A 24,324-nucleotide genomic window follows, 5' to 3' on the forward strand; every position below is an offset into this window, starting at 1 on the left:
CTGCTCAGGCTTATCATGAATCCACCTGCTTTTATCAAGTGGAAACCTTTGGACTCTGTTTCTCTTCTCTTTCATTTGTTAAGCCTGTAGTTAACATGATCAAAATTAGCTTTTTTTTCCTCCCACAATATCTGATATGTGGAAGCTTGGAAACATCATTCTTCCATCCGGGTATATGCCTCAACAAGCCAAGACTGCGTTTTGGGTAAGCCGTGTGTTTGCCACCCACTACCTTCCTCGCAGTCCAGTGAGGTTTCCATGGTGAGGAGTTACATGGACGTAGGACAGTAGGATGTGCTCCAACAGGTCGGAGACGCTGGGGACCAGGATTACCAGCTGTGCTGTAGGGGTCACATGCACTGAAATTTAGGCATAAACTGCACCTCTGTCCTAGGGGCCTGTTTCTTTGTAGAGAACTCTCTGCATTTCTTACAGTCATTGCTCGTTTCCCTGAGGTCCGGCCATCAGAAGGGCAAGCCTGTGATGCATTTCTCACAATCCCACATCTGAAGGATGCTGTTGGGTGATCTTTTCCCTGTGGTAGTCTAGTGAGTTTACATCAGAGCTTTTCTGACATCAGAAAATCTTCACTAGTTTGTATCAGCTGAAGATTTGGCTTCTGAATTCAAAAGCAAAACTAAGATCATGTTACAAGATTTCATAATAAGTTGATATCTTTTTTTTTCTCCTGTGGCGCATTTATTTTTAATTCGAGGGGTGATTTCTGAAAGGTATCGTTTTGGCATTAAAGTTAGAAGATAGTTTCATTTTCAGTTTTAGTCATCTAAATTATCATCTGCACTGCTGCTGCTTCTCTTGAGTTGTATTCCATTTTTCAAAGAGCAAGATTTAGAATACCTTCATTAAATTAATTTTGTTTATAGATTGTGCATGTTAAATTTCCTGCTTTGTTTTTTTAATATTTTGTCAATTCTATTGCAAATCAAATATACACTTCCAAGTGAATTTTCTGTCTTAGCTTTTTATTTAAAAGACATTTGGCTCAGCTGCTTGTTCCACTTGTGCACTAGTGCCAGAAAATTCCTTTCTGTATTGATAATAAAAATACGCACAACCACAATAAGCTGAAATGTTAAGACACTACCTACCATCTTTCTTAATTTGTAAGAAATTAGTCTGTAAGGAGGAAATAAAAGATTAGATAAGTTTTGTCTTGCTTCCTGTTATTTAAGCATAATACTGATTTTTTATAATGTAAAAAAAGATAGATACCTTGATATTTATTTTTCATCACTGCCCTGATTTTGTGATGGTGATTCGTGCTGCCCTTCAGCATTTGTTTTTCTGTAGCAGGAGTTATTTTGCAGATTTCCTTTGCAATTTTAGATGACATTGGTCTTTAATAATAGGATTTTTTTAATTGAGTTTTACCTTTTTTTTTTCATTCTTGGCTTTCTGTTTTTCAACAGATGCTCTTAATGTACCTGTAAGGATTTCAGTCAGTGGTATTGAACCAGCCCATTGCAGTACTGAGGAATTTGATACGGAAAACACAATATGTGCTTTAAATATCCGCAAACAGACATCATGGGATGATTTTTCAAAAGCAGTGAGTCAGGCAGTGACAAACCATTTCCAAGCAATCGCTTCTGATGGATGGAGGAGCCTAGAGGACCTGTCATTTAATAGTGCTGCAGAATCCAACATCGGCCTCAGTGCAAGCAGTATATTATCTGTCAAACTAGGTATCGATATGGCTGTAATAAGAAAAGCAAAAATTGAGGATTTTCTTGGATTTGTGAAATATTGTGAGATAAAAGTATGTTTAGATTCCTGGTTCTTTTAAAGCTGAGACTAAGAGGCACCAGTACTACCTATGAAACTTTGAACAGTACTGGCATGAAAGCATTCTTTAATTTTAGCTGTGTGTATGGTACAATTCATTAAGCACTTAAAGATCACCTTGGGGACCATGAGGTCCTACGTTAATTAGCCCTTTACTTGATTTAGTACTCCAGAGAAGGGATGTGTATTACAGGTGAAACAAAATAAGTCAAAGCAAAGACCTCACTATGTCTTTGCAGTCCATCCAGAACATACAGTAAATCCAGGCTGTAAATCATCAGCACTACTCCTGTTTTATGTAACTTCACTTATCAAGGTAAAACAGAAAAAACTTTGAAATGGTGAGAAATTAGCCAAAATCTGGTAGTAGTAGTAACAGTTGCATAGGATACTGATAATGTGCCAAAGATGGGCTGCATCTTAAATCCCCTTTCCTCCTCCACCTGCCCATCACCCCCAAAACACCCTATTCACATTAGACTTGACAAATTATCTCATTTTGCTTTATTTTATGTGTAAAGATGTAAAGACAGGCTAGCCATTAAACTTTTTGTATTAATTGGCAGAAAACGTTCATATCCTCTGTCACGTAGCAAATAGTAGTATGATTTGGTACATGGGACTGGTTTGTTTGGCAAATTTGTCAGTGTATGCACATAATCTTTGAAAACAACTGAATATCCTTGAGCATAGGACACTTATATAGATACAGGGAATATATCTCTCTTTTATTTTTTCTTTTTAACAGGAAGCATTCCGTGGTCAACAGGTCAGATTTTTCCCCAGCCACCGTGGGACTTCTTGAAGAAGAACAGAGCTGAGCATATCACAGTGTTTTTGTTTGGTAATTTTCATTTTATAATTTTCAATCTTGAATGTTAAGACACTCCATATGAAATACATAATTTGAGAATCATTTGCTACTGGTTTTCGGTGTTGCTTGATCCTTGAAATATCATATCAAATTAATCACAGAATCATAGAATACCAGGTTGGAAGGGACCTCAAGGATCATCTGGTCCAACCTTTCTTGGCAAAAGCACGGTCTAGACAAGATGGCCCAGCACCCTGTCCAGCCGAATCTTAAAGTGTCCAATGTTGGGGAATACACCACTTCCAATAGCTGACTTTTCTCACTGTAAAAAATTTCCCTCTTGTGTCCAATTGGATTCTCCCTAGTAGTAACTTGTACCCATTGCCCTTCCTCTTTTTCATGTGACTCGTTGTAAAAAGGGAGTCTCCATCTTTTTTGTAGCCACCCTTTAAATACTGGAGCATGGTGATAAGGTCTCCCTTAAGCCTTCTTGTCTCAAGGCTGAACAAGCCCAGTTCTCTCAGCCTTTCCTCATATGGCAGCTTCTCAGTCCTTTGATCATCTTTGTGGCCCTTCTCTGGACCCTCTCCAGCCTGTTCACACCCTTTTTGCATAATGGGAACCAAAACTGAACCCGGTATTCCAGGTGTGGCCCCAGCTGGGTAGATCCCAGCCTGTGCTGCACTCCTGGATTATGTTTTCACAGGTGAAAGACCTTATATTTGTCTTTGTTGACAAGGTTCATAAGGTTCGTGTTAGCCCACTCTTCCAGCCTATCCAAATCTTCCTGGTGAGTGGCTCTCCCTTCTGAAGTGTCCACTTTCCCCAGTCAGTTTGGTGTCACCAGCAAACTTCATCAGAGTACACTCGATCCCATCATCCAGATCACTTACGAAGATGTTAAACAGTGTTGGGCCAAATAGCGATCCCTGGGGGCCTCCATTCGTGCCTGTTTAAGAAGGAGCCATTTACCACCACCCTCTGGGTACGGCCTATCAGCCAGTCCCCCACCCACCCCAGAGACCACTTGTCTGGACTGCAGCTCATCAGTTTCCCTAGGAGGAGGCTGTGGGAAACCATACTGAAAGCCTTGGAGAAATCCAGGTAGACAATGTCCTCCTCTTGCCCCACATCAAGCGAGCAGGTTACTTTACTGTAGAAGGTGATCAGGTTTGTCAAGCACGACTTGCCCCTGGTGAATCCATGCTGGCTTTTCCCAATCATGTGCTTCATTTGACTTGTGACAGCCACCAGGACAATTCGTTCCGTAACTTTCCCAAGGACTTAAGTAAGACCGATGGGTATATAGTTTCCTGGATCCTCCTTTAACACCTTCTTAATTAATTGTTTAACTAGAATAGATTTTAAAAGGTCTACAACATTTAGAAAATGCTGGCACATAAGCCCTACTATTTATACCTTTTTCACTTATATAGTAATATCCATTTTACTTACGTCATGGATGCCCGTGAATCTATGTTGCTAGATATATGCATTTCTTTTCTTCACCATTTTGATTTGTTTAGCCTGTAATTTTTGGAGATCGCTGTAGAACACTGCATGAAAAGCACGTATATCCATCATACATGCTTATAAACAGAAGAGATTTAGAAAAGTTGTGTATCTCTTTTTTAAAGGACCTCAAGAAGGCTGCCTAAACAGTGTGACTTATGCATCTATGATCCATCTTCAGACTCTTCAGAATTACCTCCGCCTGGTAAGTACTAAGCTAGCTTCTCTCTGCATTTCTACATGAAAATACTTCTGTAATAGTGTTGACTAAAAAATATTTATGTTCTACTCTGTGGAAGAAGGTTAAGACTTCTAAAAACTGAAATGGAATGAAAGCTATTACTCTCAAATAAAGTTCCCCCTAAGTCCTACCCCAATAAGTTCAGTTACGTGAGGGCATTAACTTTCTTCTTTAAATAGCTGCCATCTGAGTAACTGAACTGCTTAAGAAAATATTTTAAAAGCTCTGTGATATCTTACTTCTTCCCAAAGTTATTTCATTCTACTTTTTGAGGGGAAAGTAAATTAGAATAACTTTCATGTAAGCAGTTACTTGAGACTTGAATTCTCTTGTTAGCTTATATTTATAATCTCCTGTAGCTCTTACAATTTGTTTAATACCTCAAAATATAAGGATAATTGGCTAATATGACTTAACTTTCATAGATCATTTGTTTTAACATTGCTAATCAAATCAGAATTAGTTTAAAATCCACACAATTTCTGCTGTGTCCTTGGATAGTATTTTATGTTGTTAGAAGAACAGTTATATGCCATAGGTTTCCGTTGTATTCAACAACATTGCATAGTGATGTGAGTGTACTCCCTTACTGACTTTTTAGAGATTAAGTAATTTTAAAGATGAAATCATTTTTATTCTACCATATTGATAAATGATCCCAGTTCAACTACAAAGAAAGTCTTCAGTCTAAGTCCTTAAGTTAACAGTGACTTAAACTACATTTTGATGGTTTTAACATCATTCTGGTTTATCTATTTTAATTCAAAATCAAGAAAAGATTTGTGACTCTTGAGTTCATCCTTCCTACATGAAGTTTTCAACTTGTGATGATTTTTATAATGACAAAACACCTTTTCATGTAGTTTTACGAATTAGAATATAGATTTTCCAAGATGTCATATGCAAATATTGCATATTTTGAAACTAATATACTAAGGATTATCAGCTTATTATTGTCTGTTAGGTGCTGATTGTCTCATCTAGGGAAAAAAAAAATCCAAGTCTATGAACTATCATGAATAATTTATTGTCTCTCTGTAGGTTGAACAATACCGTAATGTCATTTTCCATGGTCCAGAAGGAAGTTTGCAAGACTATATAGCATATCAGATAGCGGCCTGCCTGAAGGTATTAACACAAACATATAAAGTAAATTAGTTCATAAACTAGAGTTTGAACTATTTCAACAAATCTATACATTTTCAACACAGCAAAAGCAAGTGGCTGCAGGATCCTCATGTGAAATCGTTAAAGTTGAAGTGGACGCTGGTTTCTCCAAGGAGCAGCTTGCAGAACTGTTCATCAGCAGCGGTAAGGTTATTTCAGCAGGACTGATTTGGGGAATTTGTAGGAAAAATTTTAATGGTACAAAGTAAAGAAATACATTAAAACATTTAGCATAGTGGGTGGCATGTTTGAACAGAACCCGTAGTTTTCCAGATGCTTGGAGAATAATGAAAAGAGTCTAAACTGAGGTAGAATTAAGTGTAACAGTCCAATAGGGAGCTCTGTCAAAAGTTTGTCCTATTTAAGTAAAATTAATTGTTCTTAATATTTTTTTCTCTCTCATTCATTTTTTCCTTTGTTTGTGAGCCTTTAAAAGTTGATTGCTGTGGTTCAGATCTACTGGATCAGAATGAAGGTCTATTGTTGCGTTATTGTAACTGTTCTAATGTTCGGGTTTTTTGTTTTGTTTTGGTTTTTTTTAAAAAAAGAGAGGGTATGAGAAGGGAAGCTATAATTATTACCGTTCTGGGAAAAAAGGAGCAGTGAAAGAGTTCTTAAAAAGTTGAACCACTTTTATGCTTGTTTACTAGATACCTCTCTGTGAATCTCAGCCAAATTTTGTCACCCAAGTAGACAAATGTTAGTGTGTGTGTTCTGACCCATTACTACAGGACAACATTGAATTTCTGTTAAAATGAACAGTTTTTATGTATGTGAATAGTTACATGTAAATTAAAGACCTATTCCTCGGGTGCTCCACAGTGAAGTACTGACCACAGAGTGGTCAGTGCGCTGTACCTGTGTAAATTCACGATGAATAATTGGTAAGAGTGAAAAGAGGAAAAAGTAGCCAAAGATGAATGACAATGAAAATGGGCAAATTACATATGGAAGCAGAAGAACAGGGGCGCGTAGGTCAGTCAGAAATAGGAATGAAAACGTAAAAAAAAAAGGAACAGAATAGTGCTAAAAGGGAAGGGAAAAGCATTGTTTCCTGTGGAGGGCTTTTTCATGGGCAGGTTGTGCTGCATTTTGTCTGTACTCATGCATTCTAGCTCTGATTTATTTTATTTTGCCATTGTATTAATTGTACAGTAATAATATAGTATATAACATTAATATATAAAATAATATAGCAGTAGTATATAATATATATCATATCACACATACTGTCATAATAGAAGAGCCTGAAGAGTGTTTTGATGCTTCTTTTTCTTGGGTACTGTTCAAATTAATTTTGGTTCAAATACAGTTTTACTGTCTGCAAGCAGTTCTTGGATATTTAGCTGATTTCACCCCTTTTCAGCTTTCTTCTATTTTTTCCAATTCTATTTTATGAGTGTTTAATTATTCATGGGTTTTGTTGGGGGTTTTTTGACAAAAACTAGCAATACAGTTTGAATCTAACCTTGGTAGCACACGTCATTTTCATCCAAAAATGCTGGGCTTTTTTATTATTATTATGGCCTGTTCTACAGCTGTTGGATCTTAACTTTACCTCTCACTCAACGTGGTCATTCACATTAAAAAGAAGCATGATAAATGTCATTACTGCTTGGTCACAGCTTTGAGGACAGCTTGTGCCAGGGATTCTTCCCACATGTCATTTTCGTCGCTGGGAGAGAAGAGGAGGCCATTTAGTGAGAAGTCAGCTAGGCTTTGGTGTTTCACCTGGAGGGAATAAAACCATTCATAGTCTGATTTGTTAACTAGCCAATGTCCCTTAGAAAAGCTGCTTCTGGATTCTTTACTCTGTGTCAGCAACATATTTTTCTTCATAGTCTGTGTTTGCATTCAGCCTTTCATTTTTCTGCCCGCTTCTTGCTCCATTGTTCTGCTACATCTCCTCTCTTAGGAGAGCACTGTCCTCCTCTCTCCAAAATGGTTCCACCAGACACAGAGGAGGTACCTGTCCTCCCTGCCATCCAGCTATATCCTCTTAGTAAAACAGGGCAGTAATATTCAGGAAACTGCAGATAAATAGCAGTCATCTGCTACAGTCAGTTGCTCTAAGTTTTGCCCTATTACTCACCATTTTCCTTGATGACCATCCTTAGGACCGCCTTTGAGAAGTTCTGAAACAATATGCTCAAAACAAGTGTTTTATTTAATATTTGTATTACAAAAGCATTCACCTGGGACGTAGTGTTACAGGAACACTTGCCAAAGCTATATATCTTTTAGGCAACAAGATGTTAAAATCAAGAAAAAATAAAGGAAAATATCTGAAATGTGAAAAAAAGGGGATATCTTTGTATTTGATTTTAGTGCCTATTAGGTTCAGGTGCTACTTTTTGTGCCTCAAAGTAGCTCTGATTATTTGAGTGATTCTGAAAGATACTGAAGGAAGTTCTGAAGAGAGGATAGTAGCAAACAAATAGACAATCTCACAGAATGATTAAGTTTCTTACACACATGGAATGTTCTGAATTATTTTGTCACTACATGGTATAAAGAGTACATGTTGAAAGTTTAAGATGTATTACAGCAGACGAAAGAAATGTTTCCAGAGATCTTTGCTATCTTTTCTGTTGTATTTATTTTCAATGTGCTTAAATCCTTCCTATCTATGAAGATCCCATTATAGCCATTCCAGGAATTAATTGTAATAAGAACTTCCAATGTTTGTCCTTATTGTACAGGATGATATTTTTTCCATTGTTTGATTTTTATGCTTCCAGTTTTGAACATGTTTACAGAAGCAGACTGTATAATAAGTTAAAAGGCAAAAAATAAAGAGGAAAATCCTTTGTTGCATTAGTAGAAGTAAAAGCTGTATACATATATAAAAGTCAATTTTCATAAGTAGACATTTATGGGATTTTTATATTTCAGCTTGTCTGGTCCCAGTTAAACAGCCTCCCGTAAGCAAGACAACCATTGTGATTTTAGAAAATCTGGAGAGAGCTTCTTTATCGGAATTACTAGGAGATTTTCTGGCACCTCTTGAGAATCGGAGTTCGGAAAATCCTTGCACTATTCAGAGAGGTATTTAAAGAATGTGGGATGGATGTTTTTGCTACAGTACAGTTGTATTATAATACATGACAAATGGGGAACTTAGAGGAGAAAAGGGTAATTTGTCAGGTTTTATATTTTAATGCAAATAGTTTTTCTTAACCAAATATAGCATCTTTTAAAGCTAATTTAGATGGGGTGGTTTTTCGGGGTTTTGTGTTTTGTTGTTTTATTTTCTTTCCAATTATGTCACTGCTTCTTGCTTTTATATGAAATCATGTCAAAGCTTTGAGTATTTCAGTAAAATTTTTTATGGTTTATTTTTAGCAAATGGAGTTTCTGGTGCCTTTTACTTCCATGAGAACTGCTTTTTACTGGGGACCATCGCCAAGTGTCATCTTCATGGCTCTGATCTGCTGGTTCAGCAGCATTTCCGTTGGATTCAGCTTAGATGGGATGGGGAACCAATGCATGGCTTGCTTCAAAAGTTTTTAAGAAGAAAAGTTATAAACAAGGTAAGAATTTGAATCTGCTTCAGCAAATTTGTTCATCACTGGGTCCGTGAAATATGTACAATGGTAATGTCAAAATTTGAGTAGATAACGAAGTTGTTTCAAGAAAAAAACATTCATTTCTAGGAAGATACAAGCTGTGTATCTATAGGTGTTGTGCTTGGCCTCATATAGGAAAGTGCATTGTCATGACTGATTAGCATAAACACACAGGTTGGCTGCAAATAATGATACTGTGGATATTTCCTTATCCATGGTATGAAAACATCCTTCGATAATTTCTTTCGTCTTTTACGTGAGCATATTAGTAAAAACCTATTCAGCAAATGTAAAATCCCTTTCTTGAGGAATTTATTCTATACATCTAATACATCAATACATTATGTCCTGTCTGTGTTGTCTAAGTTTTAAGCAGCAAAAAGACTATTCATGATTTTCAAATCAAAGAAGAAAGAGGAGTGAAAATACATCAGTAGGGAAGCTGTTTTGAGCCAACAGGCCTGCTGAAGCTGGAACAAAAGTCCAAGAGAGAATAAAGTCTGTTTTAACATGAATAAATAAATGGAGGATGGGAAATTAAAAGAAAGATGTGTGCAAAAGCAGAATTGTGGAATTTTGAAAGTTATTTGGAAGAAAATCACTCCAGTGTGACAGCAGCTATTGCAGACAGTCCCGCAGTGTTCAATGTTGGGAGGGGGAGTTCAATCAAGGCAGCTGCAAAGGAAAATAATCTTGGCAGCAGAGTTCTGAACAGCCTTAAAAAGGGAGATTGTTCTATGAACAGGAAAAAATTCTCAGTAGTAAGGAGTCCTGGTCTGGGACAACAGAGCTACTGTCGATTCTGAGTGTTCAGCTGGATGCATCTTGGTTGTCCTTGGGGACGTCATCTCCTGTACCCTGTGCCACAGTTCTCATCTATAAAAGCTTACTGATTCAAAGAGATCCTAAAGAGGAAATCTGTGGTGACTGAACATTTCAGTTATGATAATGAGGAAATTTAGAAACACTCCTAGGTATTCTTTAATAGCAAGAACAGGAATACAGAATATTTTAAAAAAATGCATGTGAAATGTATCAATGAAACTTTTCATAGATTACTTTTCTTAGATTACTTTTTTCACATGCATAGTTGCTTAGACGTACTTTTTTCTGCGTGAAACATTTTTGCCCCATGCGCTTTAAATGCTTGGGTCCCTACAGACATAGTAAGCTGGAACCATTATGAGTGGTTGTCTGGCTGAGGGTATGAATGGTTTCCAGAATCCTTGCAAAGGACAGGGAGGGCAGCAATTGTCTGTAGGCAAGGAGGTGGGTTGGTTGAAGCTGGTGTCTTGCAAATATGCTACAGTGCTGGAAGGAGGTATAGGCCAGAGGACAGTGCAATAAAAGTATGTTGCAAAATTCTCCTCCATCCTCATGAGGAGAAAGATTGTATTCTCAAGCCGGGAGAATATCTAGCGATCTGAGCCCCTTTATAAAAGGACAGAAACACTTTGATCATAGATCATTCAAGATCAAAGGGAAGGACTGTCTTCAGTTGAGCACAAGGCCAAGAAACACAGCAATGCTGACACTTGCAGAAGCAGTGGTATTCTGGCTTGTTCACAGACAAAGGCTGGATCAAACTTATTCTGCCGAACTGCTTTGGCTACCAGAACTTGCAGCTCCGTGTAACAGGTGTCATTTTCAGGCTATTTTCTTTAGGCTTAAAAGCAATCCTTAGTCTTACAGGTTAGAGTTTAACAATGTAATAGCTTCCTACCTCTGATTGAACAGAGTTTGGGTAGTAATCTCATTAGTTTATTTTCTCTAAAGCATATATGCAGATGGTGGCTATTTGGAGCAAAAAGCCATGTGTCTTCCTTTATCTTCCCTAATTAAATAGTGAATAAAAATGCCTAGTGTGCTAGTACATTCTTTTTTAAAATACATACGTGTGCCATATTCAAACTCATATGCCAGTTGGTGTGGGGCTTAAAATAGTGAATTACAAAGTTAAAAGTAGAAGAAGGATTAATCTGTTATAAAAATCTAAGGAAAAATTATAGCACATTTACTGTTTGAACAATAGACTATTTTGAAGATTCTTGCTCTGTATTTTGACACCTTGTTTGTGCCTTACCATTCATGTTTTCAGATGAAAAGCCATTTTCCCCTTATTTCAGACTATTAGGATACTTGGGAACAGTTTAAATGGTTTCTACATTAACTTTATACGGTTTACCTGTAGACTCCATGAAGTAGCTCTGGCTTCAGTGCTGGCAAATACTATCCCTAGTGCATCTTTTAATGCTGTCTTTAATTCAAACTGTTCCAGAGGATAATCCTAGGATTAGAATGATGAAGACTGTAATTTGGAATCAAATGAAACAGAAGATTTTTTTCTGGCACCAAATAATTTGCCTTTAACACAACATCTTTCCTTCGTTGCTACTAAATCTAAAATCAATATGGAAATCCACTGAGAATATGCCTGGATCAGACATTCCTGTTCAGTGTGATCGTATGTTCTTTTATGTGCTTTATTTATATCAGTTACATTGCACAGGATATGGTAGGTATCTCTTGTAGTCCTGATCCTATACACCCTAGAATTTGGCACGGCTGCCAAATTTGTGTCTCAGTTTCCCACAGGAAAGTAGATGTATCACAAGTTATTGACAAGGAGATAGCTTTGGAAGTGTAGTTGGGGAAATAAGTCTTAATACAAGACTTCAATATACTCCATAAAAACGTTTGACCAGTTTCTGACTGTTCCTGATTTTTGTAATAGCAGTATACCAGGGGAAAAAACAATCAACCCACAAGCCTTCTTAAGGTTTCAAGGAAAGCGTTTGCAGTAGAGGTCTTATGTCATGTCAAACATCTTTTCTCTCTGCAGTTCAGAGGCAAAGTGCCTCCTCCATGTGATCCTGTGTGCAAGATCATAGACTGGATTCTTGCTGTTTGGCACCAGCTGAACTCTTGCTTATCGCGTCTAGGAGCACCTGAAGCACTTATGGGGCCAAAACATTTCTTCTCTTGTCCTGTGGTGCCAGGGCATGGCCAAGCGACCGTGAAGTAAGACTTCTGGTTTTGTTTGACACCATTCAGTGCCAACTAGATGCTTATTACAAATGTAGTAGTTCTGTTTCTCCCAAAACTCCTCTGACTCAGCAACCTTGAAAGTATTTTAACAGAAGTTATTGAAAACTTTAAACTTTTGTTTGATATTTAATTACTAGAAGGGCAATTCTGAAGGACACAAGTGGGAACTGGGTGTCTAACACTGGTTGAAAGTCAGTCTTGTTGTGATCTTTCAGTTATTTTCTGACACAGAGGTTGCAAAATATTACTTGCGCTGGAATGGCTAATACTACTCAACTCTTTAAAGGTTTCATTCTTCATTTCAAGACAGCACTGTAAAGAAAGCTGTTCATTAGTGAACAGACGGAAATAAGATTCAAGAATTCTGAGCTTGAAAAGTTGGTAAAGTTTCCTTTTGAAGTTTTATATGAGGGAAATTTGGAGAATGATTTCTCACTCTTTTGAATATCTGGTATCATTTTTAAACATACATGCAATTTCACAAAAGTGTTAGCATAGTAAATAAGGCAGGTGTATACGTTTAGCTATACACATGGTTAGATGTATCTAAGAAGAATAATAAAAATTTTGTCTTTTCTTGCATACGATTGCATGAACATCTGCTCGCATTCCAACTTCTCTGCAATTGCTAGAAAGTGATACGAGAAATCATTAGAGAATTTTGAAATATATTAATTTCATGCTAAGGTCTTGCTTGGCTGTATTAGAAAGGTAATGAGCCCCTAGTTAAGATTCAAAACTTATTCATAATTCATATAATAACATTAGTTTCTGGAGATACGATGTTACTTTTCTCACACTGCTTCACAGCATTTTCCTGAACTGCCACTTCTGTTCCCTCTCTGACTTCTCTCTCTTGTACTATTTTCTGCCAACCCTTCTTCCAGGGCCCTTTGCTTAGCATGTGCACTGGCTGTCTCATCTTCCGTTCTCTCTGCAGATCTTGATACACTTTGCTTGTTCATTTTCATTTTTTTCCTAAAAGTACAGATTATCTAATATCCAGAGTAACTATAAAAGTCTAAATGTGGATGTAGCATTGACTTGAAATTTTATGGCTGCTGCGAAATTAAAAAATAATAAAGTATACCATGCATTTATCTCCTGTTCCCTCTTTAATCATGTCCTCTGAAATGTCTTAATCATGTATTTATTCAGTGATATTAGTAGAGGGCAGAAAAACTATTCTTTAGATAACTTAATTATGCATTTCTGAGTTTGGATTTCTCCGAAGTGTAACTTTGGCTGGATTCATGATGCTTGATTTTGAGCACAACCCCAAAATGTCTTTTGCTGTCTGGCTCCTCATTTTACTGTCATTTTTGTCCACTAATAAACAATTAAAAAGCACAGCTTCAGTGAGCATTTACTGGATGCTTTTAGATTAGCAGCACGATGGCTAACAGTGTGGTCATAGAACTAGCAATAAACAGATTTAATTAGCAGCTCACTGTTTGCTGTTATTTCAATCTGATTAACCCCTCTTGTCCTCTTGCCCCTCCTCTCCCCTGTGCTGTTCTGCTGCTTTTTGCATTCGTTAAAGCTTCACTGAGTCAATGCAGTTCATTAAGACATCACACAGATATCGACAAAGCAGGTTTGTTCTGGGCTCAGTGTTAGCACAAGGCAAGTGGTGGATGCAAGTGGCTGGGAAGGCAGAGAGAAGGAGTGGCAGGAAATTTTTCCTACTGTTCCGTGTTGCTTCACATGTTTTGGAGAGTAGAGTGAATAAATAAGGAGAATTTTAGCTACGTTTTTTTCTTGGTTTTGATATGGTGAACTAAAGATGATATTGCAACAGTAAAGAGTTTTGCTTTACAGCTGTTTTTCAGGGGCAGAGAGGTATTATACCTTTCCAAAGTATCAGATATATCAAAGAACTGGGGACTTGATCAAGATGAGCGCAAATAAAAAGTAACTGTGGGACTGACTTTAAAAAGCGGGTTGGAATTTAGTAAGAGAGGATGGCATTGTAGAGCCCATCAATTGCTAACCGTTAGATTAGAATGGTCGTAATTAATTTTGTCTTTGCAGTGTTCATTTCTTAGCATTTATACTAGCAATATTGCAAAATATCTAACGCTTACATAGGCAGAAATCAAGAGATAGAGTTCTTTATTACTAAATGAAAGCAATTGTTTCTTTTGGCAGCTTACTCAGCCAACAGAACGAGAGTGTGTCTGTATGGAATAGTAACTACAACATTATGCTAAGGAAGCTTCAAGGGGCATTTCCAATATGCATTTTACATCTTATTTTAACAACTGTACCAATTATTTTTTTGAAGTAATATAACTTTTATCAAGCTTGTACTGGCACTTCATAGCATGGTTATATATCATAAAATCTCAATCTTATGCTTCATAACTGACCAAAAAATACATCTGCCAAATGATTCATGCGTTCTAAGTTAAAAAAATAAAAAGCCTGCATTTTCTTTTTAACCATCAAAAAATTCATCATAATCTTTTGGTTAATAAGATGGCTTCTGTTTATCAAGGGATCCAAGAAAATGGTTCATTTTAGTCAAACGGAATTTTTCTGAATGGATTTCTGCAAGCCTGAAACACAGCATTATAGCCTATCATTTCCTGCAGACCTTTAATATAAACCCTCTGACTGTCAATCTTACAGTCTTCCTCCCATAAGAGGGTATGGGTATAGGGGGAAAAAAAAGAGTGGGATTTGATCTAAAAAAAATTGTCTCAGTGTCTGTTATAGATGTGAGCTGAGCCTTAAGCCTGAAACTCCAAGCCTTTATCCCTTGAGTACTATAAGCTGTAACAAATAGCATTTATTTATTTCCTAATACAAATTTTTCGCTTCTGTGCTGAAACAATGTAATATTTCTCTCTTAGAAAAGCAAAAGTCCGACAAGAACCATGTCCCTTTGAATCAATTTTTTTTAATCAGTCCCAGTCTCTAAACCAGACAATCTGGAATATCCACAGCATCCTGGCGACACAGTCCACCACAGATCAAATAAACAAAAGGAGAGTGAGAGCAAGGCAGCTGTACGAATAGGAAGGTCTTGTAAGCTGGACAGGTTTGGAAATGGAAGAATACTGGAAAGGGTGCAATCGTAACTGAATACCTCCTTTTTCCCACCCTGCCAGCAAATAGGCTCTGAGTGAACACCTGCAGGCTTGGAAACTTCTCCAGGCACTGGTGTCGTGGTTTAACCCCAACTGCCGACCCAGCCCCACGCAGCCTCTCACTCACTGCCCTCCGGCAGGATGGGGGAGAGAATCAGAAGAGCGAAAGTGAGAAAACTTGTGGCTTGAGATAAAGACAGTTTAATAGGTAAAGCAAAAGCTGCACACGCAAGTAAAGCAAACCAAGGGATTCATTCACTGCTTCCCATGGGCAGGCAGGTGTTCAGCCATCTCCAGAACAGCAGGGCTCCGTCACACGTAACGCTTACTTGGGAAGACAAATCCCAACACTCTGAATGTCCCCCAAAATATATACTGAGCGTGACAACATATGGTATGGAATATTCCTTTGGTCAGTTCGGGTCAGCTGCCCTGGCGGTGACCCCTCCCAGCTTCTTGTGGACCTGGTCCAGCATGAGAAACTGAAAAGTCCTTGACTACTTAGCAACAACCAAAACATCACTGTATCATCAACATTATTCTCATTCTAAATCCAAAACACAGCACTATACCAGCTACTAGGAAGAAAATTAACTCTATCCCAGCTAAAACCAGGACAACTGGGAAAGCTGAAAGGAGATTTGTTTGTATATACATGAACACACATCTTTCTGGGATGTTCTTTCTTTAAGCCTTAAAATGAAAAGGATGTTTTATAGTCCTACTGAAAGAGGAAAGGCATCAGGTAGTAAATAGTTTGCCAAAGCAACCTGAAGAAAGTTAGGTCAAATAATTTAATATAAAACAAACAAATAAACCCTACTCAAAATAAACTCAGTTCTTCTGTGAAACGGGGTACGATTGGAAGTCCAAAATATATGTGCTTCCTGAAAATGAAAAATCTGAAATGTTAAGCGAAGTATAAAATCTTCAGTTTTGATAATTGTCTCTGAAGTTAAGGTATTGTTCATGTGCTTACAGGTGGATGTCCAAGTTATGGAATGCTGTGATAGCTCCCAGAGTTCAAGAAGCAATACTCTCCAGGGCCTCTGTGAAAAAAACATCTGTGCCAGGACAAACAACAGCCAAAAAGAATCCTAGCCAAGGTCAACAGGCTGTGGTTAAAGCTGCTCTCAGTATCTTGCTAAATAAAGCTGTTTTGCATGGCTGTCCTCTCCCCAGAACAGGTAACAGTGAACAGTCTGAAAAGCAAGTAGTCGTACATTGCCAGTGTGGGGCTTTTAAGCGTTTGATTCCCTTTTAAAAACTTCCATAAAACATAACTGTAGTTATGATGGCAGATAAGCAATTAAAAGCATTTACAGTCACTAAAATAAGTAGCTGTATGGGGTAGTCAAACTGCAAGTCAATTATTCTTAACATTGTTCTACTTTTGTTTCAGAGCTAGATAATTATATAGCAGATTTTAAGGGAGGAAATTTTCCTTTATCCGTGGTTTCAAGCTACAAAAATTGTAGTAAGAAAAGAGGTGAGAATGCTTCTTGGAGAAAAGTGAGCACGAGTCCTCGCAAAAAGTCAGGCCATTTATCCTCCCAGTCGTGGAATAAGCAGGAGACAAATACTGAAGGTAACGCTTTCTATTTTCCATTCTGAAAGAAGGTGTGGGGGTTTAAACTGTGTAGACATGAATCTAACTTTTCTTCTACATCATTAAATTAAAATTCTCAAATAAATGATGCTAGTGTTTATGTTTACCAGTAAAAAATTGTTTACTTTTTTCCTCAAAAATTTATTTCTGTGTGACTGTGAGGTATCCTAATTATAATTTATGTTTATCTGTTATTTACAGTATACCTACTTGGGGGGGGGGGGGTGGTTTTACAGGTACTTAATAGCTTCACTACAGTAATTTCTATTGTCTGAATCCAAGTAAAAATAAGTGAATGCATGCATCTTCAGGTCATGCATCCCTTTTTCAGTCTTATTAGATAAATTGAGTAAAATAATCTAGAAGTCCTGTAATGGAAGGAAGAGATCTTTAGTTTTAAATTGAAGATTTTTGTTTGATATTCTCTTTAATTGCAAAAAATAAATGTAAATAATCCTGTGTCATCACAGATACTGTAATGTTTTCAAGAAGTTTCCACACAATTTTCACTATGCTGCTTGATAACGAAGGCTTTCTATGACTGGGTCTCTGCACGTATATAAATGTGAAAGTTACATTAGTAGCTGACACTTTTGAAATGTCTTTTCACCTCAAGATTATAAGCCACCTAACAAGCAGTTGGGCTCGATGATCCTTGTGGGTCTCTTCCAACTCAGGACATTCTAAGCAGTTTGCTACACAAGGATAACATCTGGATACGTGCAGACCCAACATATTCTTCTAAAAGTACACATCTGTCTAGAAGGAAAACTTAGGAACACCATAACCGAATACAATATCAAACAGGAAAACTTCTGGAGTACAAAATCCAATGACATTTTTGCTTTCAGAAAACGAAGGTAATTTGGTCAGAGAGAAGAGTTAGGAAGGGATTTAGAAAGAAAGAGTCTTACACACACACACACTTTAAAAACAGTAAGATTCTAACCTCAATTACCTCATATATAAAAGACTGAAATACTTGATGTCTGGTACTTTGTAATGTTAATTGAGCTTTTCGTTTCTTCAGCTATGTTCGGAAAGAATTCTGCTGTGCTGAACTGCAGCTATAATGTCCTGATTTTGCTTGCTAGTTCTCTAAATTGTGAACTTATCTAATCCTATTAAGAGGATTTAAGAAATCAAATGAACATAACCTGAAGTAGGACAGTTGATACTGTATCTGGTACCTGAGAACGTTCTTGGAGTTAATACCTGTGAATACAAGTAAAAAATGGGATGGTGAATTTCATTTTAGTAGCCTTCTATTTTCAACTGTCAGAATCAAATATTGTTCCTGATTCCAAGTATAGGGGTAAGTTGTTTGATTTTACTTAACTGAAGCAAACTTAAATCTTTTCCTGTTGACAAGTGATTTCTCTTTGAGAGGGCTGGTGAGGGTGGTTCAAGTGCCTCCCCAGAAACCTCATGTTCTGGCTTCCAGGGAAGCCTGGGGAGCTCCTGCCTCATTTGCCATGTGAGCAGTTCCATGTGGCCCTAATGCTACTCTGAGCAGTTTCAAGGGATGTATTCTGATCTTTAACAGACTCTATTGATATAATTAGCCAGTAACTGGGAACACATTTTCCCTGTTTGTCACAGATTTTAGAATGGAGAAATCAATGCATGTGATAACACGCTCATAACTCAATCGTTCTTTTATGCAGGTATAAAACCTAAGACTATGTTGCAAACAAGTTGTAAGAAAAGAGCTTCTCTCACCACAAAGTAAGTTTTCATGTCTGTTATTTTTAACACTTAGCAGAAAATAAAGACGATAAAATTGTGTTGTAAAACAGCACATTATAATGAATAGATGAAGAGTTTGTATTTGGTAATGTTTTGGTTCTACCTCTGCAGAAAGAAATCCTTTTTCATATTCATCTATGAGAGAAAATAAAATTTATGTGCTTCAGTATAATTTTAGAATCCATTTCTGTAGTTCAAACCTTGCAACTCTTCATAGAATAGTCTATGACTTAAGAATATTATGTAACACTTAATCTGCCATGAAAAAACAACTCTATGCTCTTTTCACCTCTGGTTCTTTCAGCTTGCTGAATGGCAATTCAGTATGGTACAGTACATGCACGTCAGTCTACATTATACAGTGTTTCTCTAAGAAAGTGCATGATTTAGCCAGAAGGAACTGCATTTGAGACTGTACTTCAGTCTGAAACCTTGGTTCTACCATATCCACAGGCACAGAGAGTACAGAATACTTACGCTTCCAGTATGACAGGGGTTTTTTTAAGTGTTTGGAATTAAGTCCAAAAAGGAGAGTGGAATAAATTGATTGCTCTATTTTATAAAGAGGAGAATCTTTCAAGATAGTGGGCAGAAGAATCCTCTGTTAGAATTTCAGAATGGAGAGAATGATTTGAATAGAAAGAAGATCTATTATGTTGTAACAACTATTGACAATTATTGCTGCCACTTAATTAGGTATTATTTTCTTTCTGTTTGTGGTAGTAAAGGTCACTTGAAAAGAAATTACTATTTTCCAGGTGTGTATAACATTTATTTTTAAATTCTGTATCATTGCTTAATTTTAATTGCTCTCTTGCTTGTTGGGGGGGGTTTGTTTGCTTTTGATTTTAAACAGATCTTCAGAGAAGGATCAATTGAAAACATTAAATCTGGAGCAAAGGCTGTCCCTTGGTTCAGATGATGAAGTAGATCTTGTGCAGGAACTTCAAAGTATGTGTTCCAGCAAATCTGAGCCTGACATAAGCAAGGTAAACACAAGGTTTTTAAATAATTTACTTCATTACCATATGCAGTTGTTGCCTATGTGCTTAAAATAAATTTTTAATTTACAAGCACTGCTTGAACTGAAGAAAATTATTAAATTATTTGGGAAGAAGCCAAAGTCAGCTTATAAATTATACATTTGAGAGTAAGTGTTCTAGTTTAATATACTTTATTTTAAATTACACCTTCACTAATTTTTCTTGTAGAGGTTTTTGCAGTGGAGGCTGAATTTATAAGTTCCTAAGTGCTAGAGACAACAGCCTTCTCTGCATTGTTGTTCCCCATGTTACCTTTCATGCTATCATTGCTTCCACTGGGAGAATGGTTTGTGGTCTTAAAGACATAGAAAGTTTTTCCTAATATGCATTGCACGTTTGGTTTGTTTAATGAAATCCCATCAGCCTTCACAGAACTGACTCAAAGCTCCTCTGCTGTGCAGGCAAAATTCAGTTTTGCTGCCCCAAGCAAGAAAGAATGGATTGGCCTACTTCTTTTTCTTTGACAGTGGCAGAGGAGGCTTGCGAGGCCCAGGGGTCTGGCGCTGGGTTCTGTGCTGGAGAGAGATTTGGGCGCTTATGGGAGGCTGGTTGAAGCAGGGAGCGGGGCTGTGGATCTCTCCTTTTCCTTTCTACACCAGGAGCGTCAAACTCATTTTCACCGGGGCCCATATCGGCCTCGCGGTTGCCTTCAAAGGGCCGAATGTAATTTTAGGACTGTATAAATGTAACTACAGTTACGTACCTAATTAAGTGGCAGCAATAGCTGTCAATAGTTGTTATAACATAATAGAAAACGTAACATATAAACGTAACTACAGTTTATACAGTAAATACAGCAACCGTGAGACCGATGTGGGCCCTGGTGAAAATGAGTTTGATGCCCCTGATCTACACTGAAAGCATCCAGCTCTCCCTGCAGCTGTAACTATTCTTTTCCTTCTTTCTTTGCTGAAGCAGACGGCTGTGAGAGCAGGCTGTGTTCACACCGGAGCAGCTGGTCTGTATTTTTTGAAACACAGAGAGTTAGTCTTAGGCGATAGTCCACTTAGGCTGTGCACTGACACCCTCTGGGATCAACCTGAACAGCAGTTCCGTTCCTTTTGCTTTATTAATTATTCTGTTTATTCTTAGAAGTCAACCAAGTTTTTATTAAAAAAAGAAATAGTGTGTTTGGGAAGACATTTCAACCTATTTAATGAAATTCTTTATTATGGTATTTTGTTTGGGGTCTTTTTTTTGAAGTACTTAGAGTACTTACATGAGTCTCTTGCACCAAGCTGGGGAGGTAATCATTGGTCTGTTAGCAGGGATTTACCATATCTATACTTGAAAGAATGGGATGTGCCTAAAGCAATGGTAACCAGCTTAAAATTGTGTTTAATAACATGTAAAATGTAATTGCTCGTTGTTGACAATTCAAGGAAATACGGGTTAGATAAGGAAGGAGATATATGTCACTGTCCTTTGTTCAGTTTCCTCACCGTGGGTGGAACCATCCATGGCTGGAATTTCTGTTGTGAATTCCCTCGCTGCCCGGCAGAGCCTTTCAGAAGGACGGGTGCTGTTGCATGTGTGCTTTGTGTGATGTCATTTCAGGCTGCCATCAAAATAAACACTTCTACTCTCTAATTTGCCCATTTGCTTGAATATGTTCCTGCTGCCTCTGTTATGCCGGGATTGAGGACTTTTGCAGTTGCAGAGTTGAATCAGATCAGCTTGCCCCAGGATAAAATATCTAGTTTTCAGTGAGGACAGAAGACCGATCAGACTTTATCTGCTATTGCATGCTCACCAGGTTTGATGGAACATAGTAGGGAAGAAACACAGCAGGAGGAAGAGAAAAGGATCGTTCTTTTCTGTGATGTTCCTGGGGATGGATAGAATTTAATGGGAAGCTGCCCTTAAACTCCACTGAATTTGTATTGCTCTGGAAATGTATGTTTAATCTTCTTCTGGTAATAGCCGAGATTAAATCTTTATCTCTTATCTCCTACAAACACACTCCTACAAACACACACACATTCATTTACTCAGGAGTAAATGAAAGATATTTTACGTGTTCTTTGAATATTTATGCATTGGATTGCACGGCAACTACATGAAAATAAAATCAAGAATCCAAAATTTGGCAAATTGAAACATAATCTCTGCTGTGACTAATTAAAAAAATCACAATTTTTTAATCTTTTCTAGATTGCAGATTCTAAGGATGAGCTATCAATGTTCAATAACTCTCAGAAGAGTCCTGTATTTTCAGCAAGTGGTACTAACTCAAGTAAAACAACAGCACAAAAGGTAGGTGAAACTAGTTTTGTAGGAGGATACAGGAGGTGTCTTGAGTTTCTCCAAAATCTGAATTCCTGATAGGATACAAAAAATTAGTGTTCCAGTGCCCTGTTTATTGCAAGAATAAACTGTTGTAATTCTTAGGAAACTTGCCGGACACACCATGCCAAGTTTCTTCCATGTGTCTTAATGGAAACTAAAGATTTATTAAACAAACAATGGTTGTATTTGCTTCAGTTTTCATGTTTATATAAAGCCATCTCCCTAGGCCAAGCATTGTTAACATTACTTTGACATTATAAGTTATTCGCATCAGATTTTGAGAGAAATAAAAGCCCTGGGTTCATTTTTTTCCCCAATTAATGTTATTCAGTAAGCTTGCAAAAGCGCAAAACTTTTTGAAATTCTTGATGTTAAATTACTGGCTCGTGGTTCATTTTTGTACCTTTTTTGTGGTTACCCAAATATATATGATTTCAAACCACTGTTTTCCTAAGTGTTGTTATCTAAGTAGAGTTGTGCTGCTCTGGTGTCAAAGTTCTCAGTAACAGACATTTTGAGTAGACATGATATTACCAGAGTTTGTGAAGAACAGCGTTTTCTTTTTTTAAAAATGTTTCTTTTTTCTACCTCGCTATTGGTTGTAATATACAGTTGTCATGCCATATTATTTATAAGTCAAAAGAAACGCTATAAGTTTGGTGATTCTGGGAAAAGATAGTCTAAATGTGAACAAACTTTGCTAACGTCAGAGCGGTTTCAGTGGGAAGATAAGCTGAATAGACTGAAAGTTATAATAGGTCCACTATCATTTCTTCTTCTTTTCGGAAACTGATATCATTGTTTATGGGCACTAACTTCCCTACTAAATAAGAAAACGAAATTATATCCTACTTGGTTTTAATTCTTTGGATAATAAAGTAAAAATTATGCTTTCTCTGCTACATTTTCTTCCCTTTTCTTTCTTGCTTCTCATGTTTTTGCACATCAAGATAATTTCTGAGCACGCGGCTCAATCAGCCTTGGCCAGGGCAGAGCCCACTGTCTGTGCTCCCTCTGTTCCCTGAGAGGATCCTCTGGAGTCCAATCCACACACTTCGTGGACTCTGATAAATTGTTTTCTGCAGGTACAATGAAGTAGCCCAGAAAATAGCTTAACTTGGACACCTAAGCGTTAAAAAAGCAAAAGCCGGATGGCATAACTTACCACCCTTGCCATCATATTTTTTCGTGTACAAATAATCAAAATGTTAAAATGTTTTCTGTAATTGTACTTAAAATCCAGAGAACGGTCTCTGCTGAACAGAAACAATTTTAACATTGCAGATCCACATTTAGATATACTGCTTTTGAATGTTTCTCTACATACATTAATTTCAGGCATTCCAAATCAGAGCTTCCCATAGTAGTGATGCTGGATCATTTGTAAGTCAGCTGGCCTACCCGTTCCTACTGTAAATTTCTCCTAGTGATTTGTTTCCTTTTAAAATCCCTTCTAGCAACGTAAGACATAACTATCTTGATTTTGGAGGTAGAAAAGCTAAGCTACCTTTGAGTGTTTTCAAGAACTTAGTAAAAATATTTCATACAGAATAAAAAAATAAAATCGATTTCCGAGATATTTGTGGGGAAATGTTGGACAAGATCAAGGAAACACAACCCAACCTTTTGGTTGTCGAATTGAATGACAAGCTTTGATTCTAGATTTAGTCATTACTACAACAAATGTATCAAAAATCTAGGCGAGCACAGTCTCACTTTGGAAGCAGAAGTCAAACTTTTAGAGGCAATTGTAACAATGATAAACCTGTGCAGCTGCAAGAACTGGTGTCTGAAAAAGAGTCTGAGATTAGAAAAGCATCCTTTTCCCAAAATAAATAGAATTCTATAGGTAGCAAAAGCAACACTGCATGAGCAGAGGAGATCTTATCAACAGCAGTGAGACGAATTACCAAACATACCCATAATTCTTTTTTTTTCCTAATTGGCTGAAAGAAAAAAATATTTTCACGTATGTGAAGAAGAAAGAGAAAACTGATAAAAGATGTGAAATCTTTGATCCAGGATACAAACAAATTGATGGAATCAAGGCTTAATAAGGAATAGGCGTGATGAACAGTCTGTTTTCATGCCACCAACCTTTATGTGAAGAGCAGTAGCTGATGGTGAAAACAAACTTTTTAATATTGCTGCCCAGAGGGTGATGTGGATTCAGCCAATGCCAATTCAGTCCTAATTCTCTTCTCTGTGAGTGGGAAGATGGACATCGCTCATGAACAATACATGATAGTGACTGGCATCAAATGGTGTAACTAACCTTTTTCTCCTTGACTATAAAGGAACAAAAAGTGACAACATGCCCAACTTTTGCACTCGGGTGTCTAAATTTGCACAGGGTGAATATGGTCCAGTTTTTAAGAATGT

The 24,324-nt window shown here is 37.3% G+C and overlaps 1 protein-coding gene across 1 annotated transcript in view; it reads left to right on the forward strand.

Annotated features, from left to right (window-relative positions):
• The window catches only part of CTTNBP2 (cortactin binding protein 2), an 87,438-nt gene that overhangs the window by 60,987 nt on the left and 2,127 nt on the right, over positions 1-24,324 (forward strand). The window contains 13 exon segments of the mRNA XM_065652414.1: positions 1,431-1,706; positions 2,555-2,650; positions 4,258-4,337; positions 5,415-5,501; positions 5,585-5,684; positions 8,436-8,588; positions 8,886-9,073; positions 11,952-12,130; positions 16,234-16,439; positions 16,655-16,840; positions 18,529-18,589; positions 19,467-19,599; positions 21,808-21,909. Of these exon segments, the coding sequence (XP_065508486.1) occupies positions 1,431-1,706; positions 2,555-2,650; positions 4,258-4,337; positions 5,415-5,501; positions 5,585-5,684; positions 8,436-8,588; positions 8,886-9,073; positions 11,952-12,130; positions 16,234-16,439; positions 16,655-16,840; positions 18,529-18,589; positions 19,467-19,599; positions 21,808-21,909 (1,847 nt within the window).

This window comes from Caloenas nicobarica, chromosome 1 (genome assembly GCF_036013445.1).
Source record: "Caloenas nicobarica isolate bCalNic1 chromosome 1, bCalNic1.hap1, whole genome shotgun sequence".
Classification (NCBI taxonomy): Eukaryota; Metazoa; Chordata; class Aves; order Columbiformes; family Columbidae; genus Caloenas; species Caloenas nicobarica.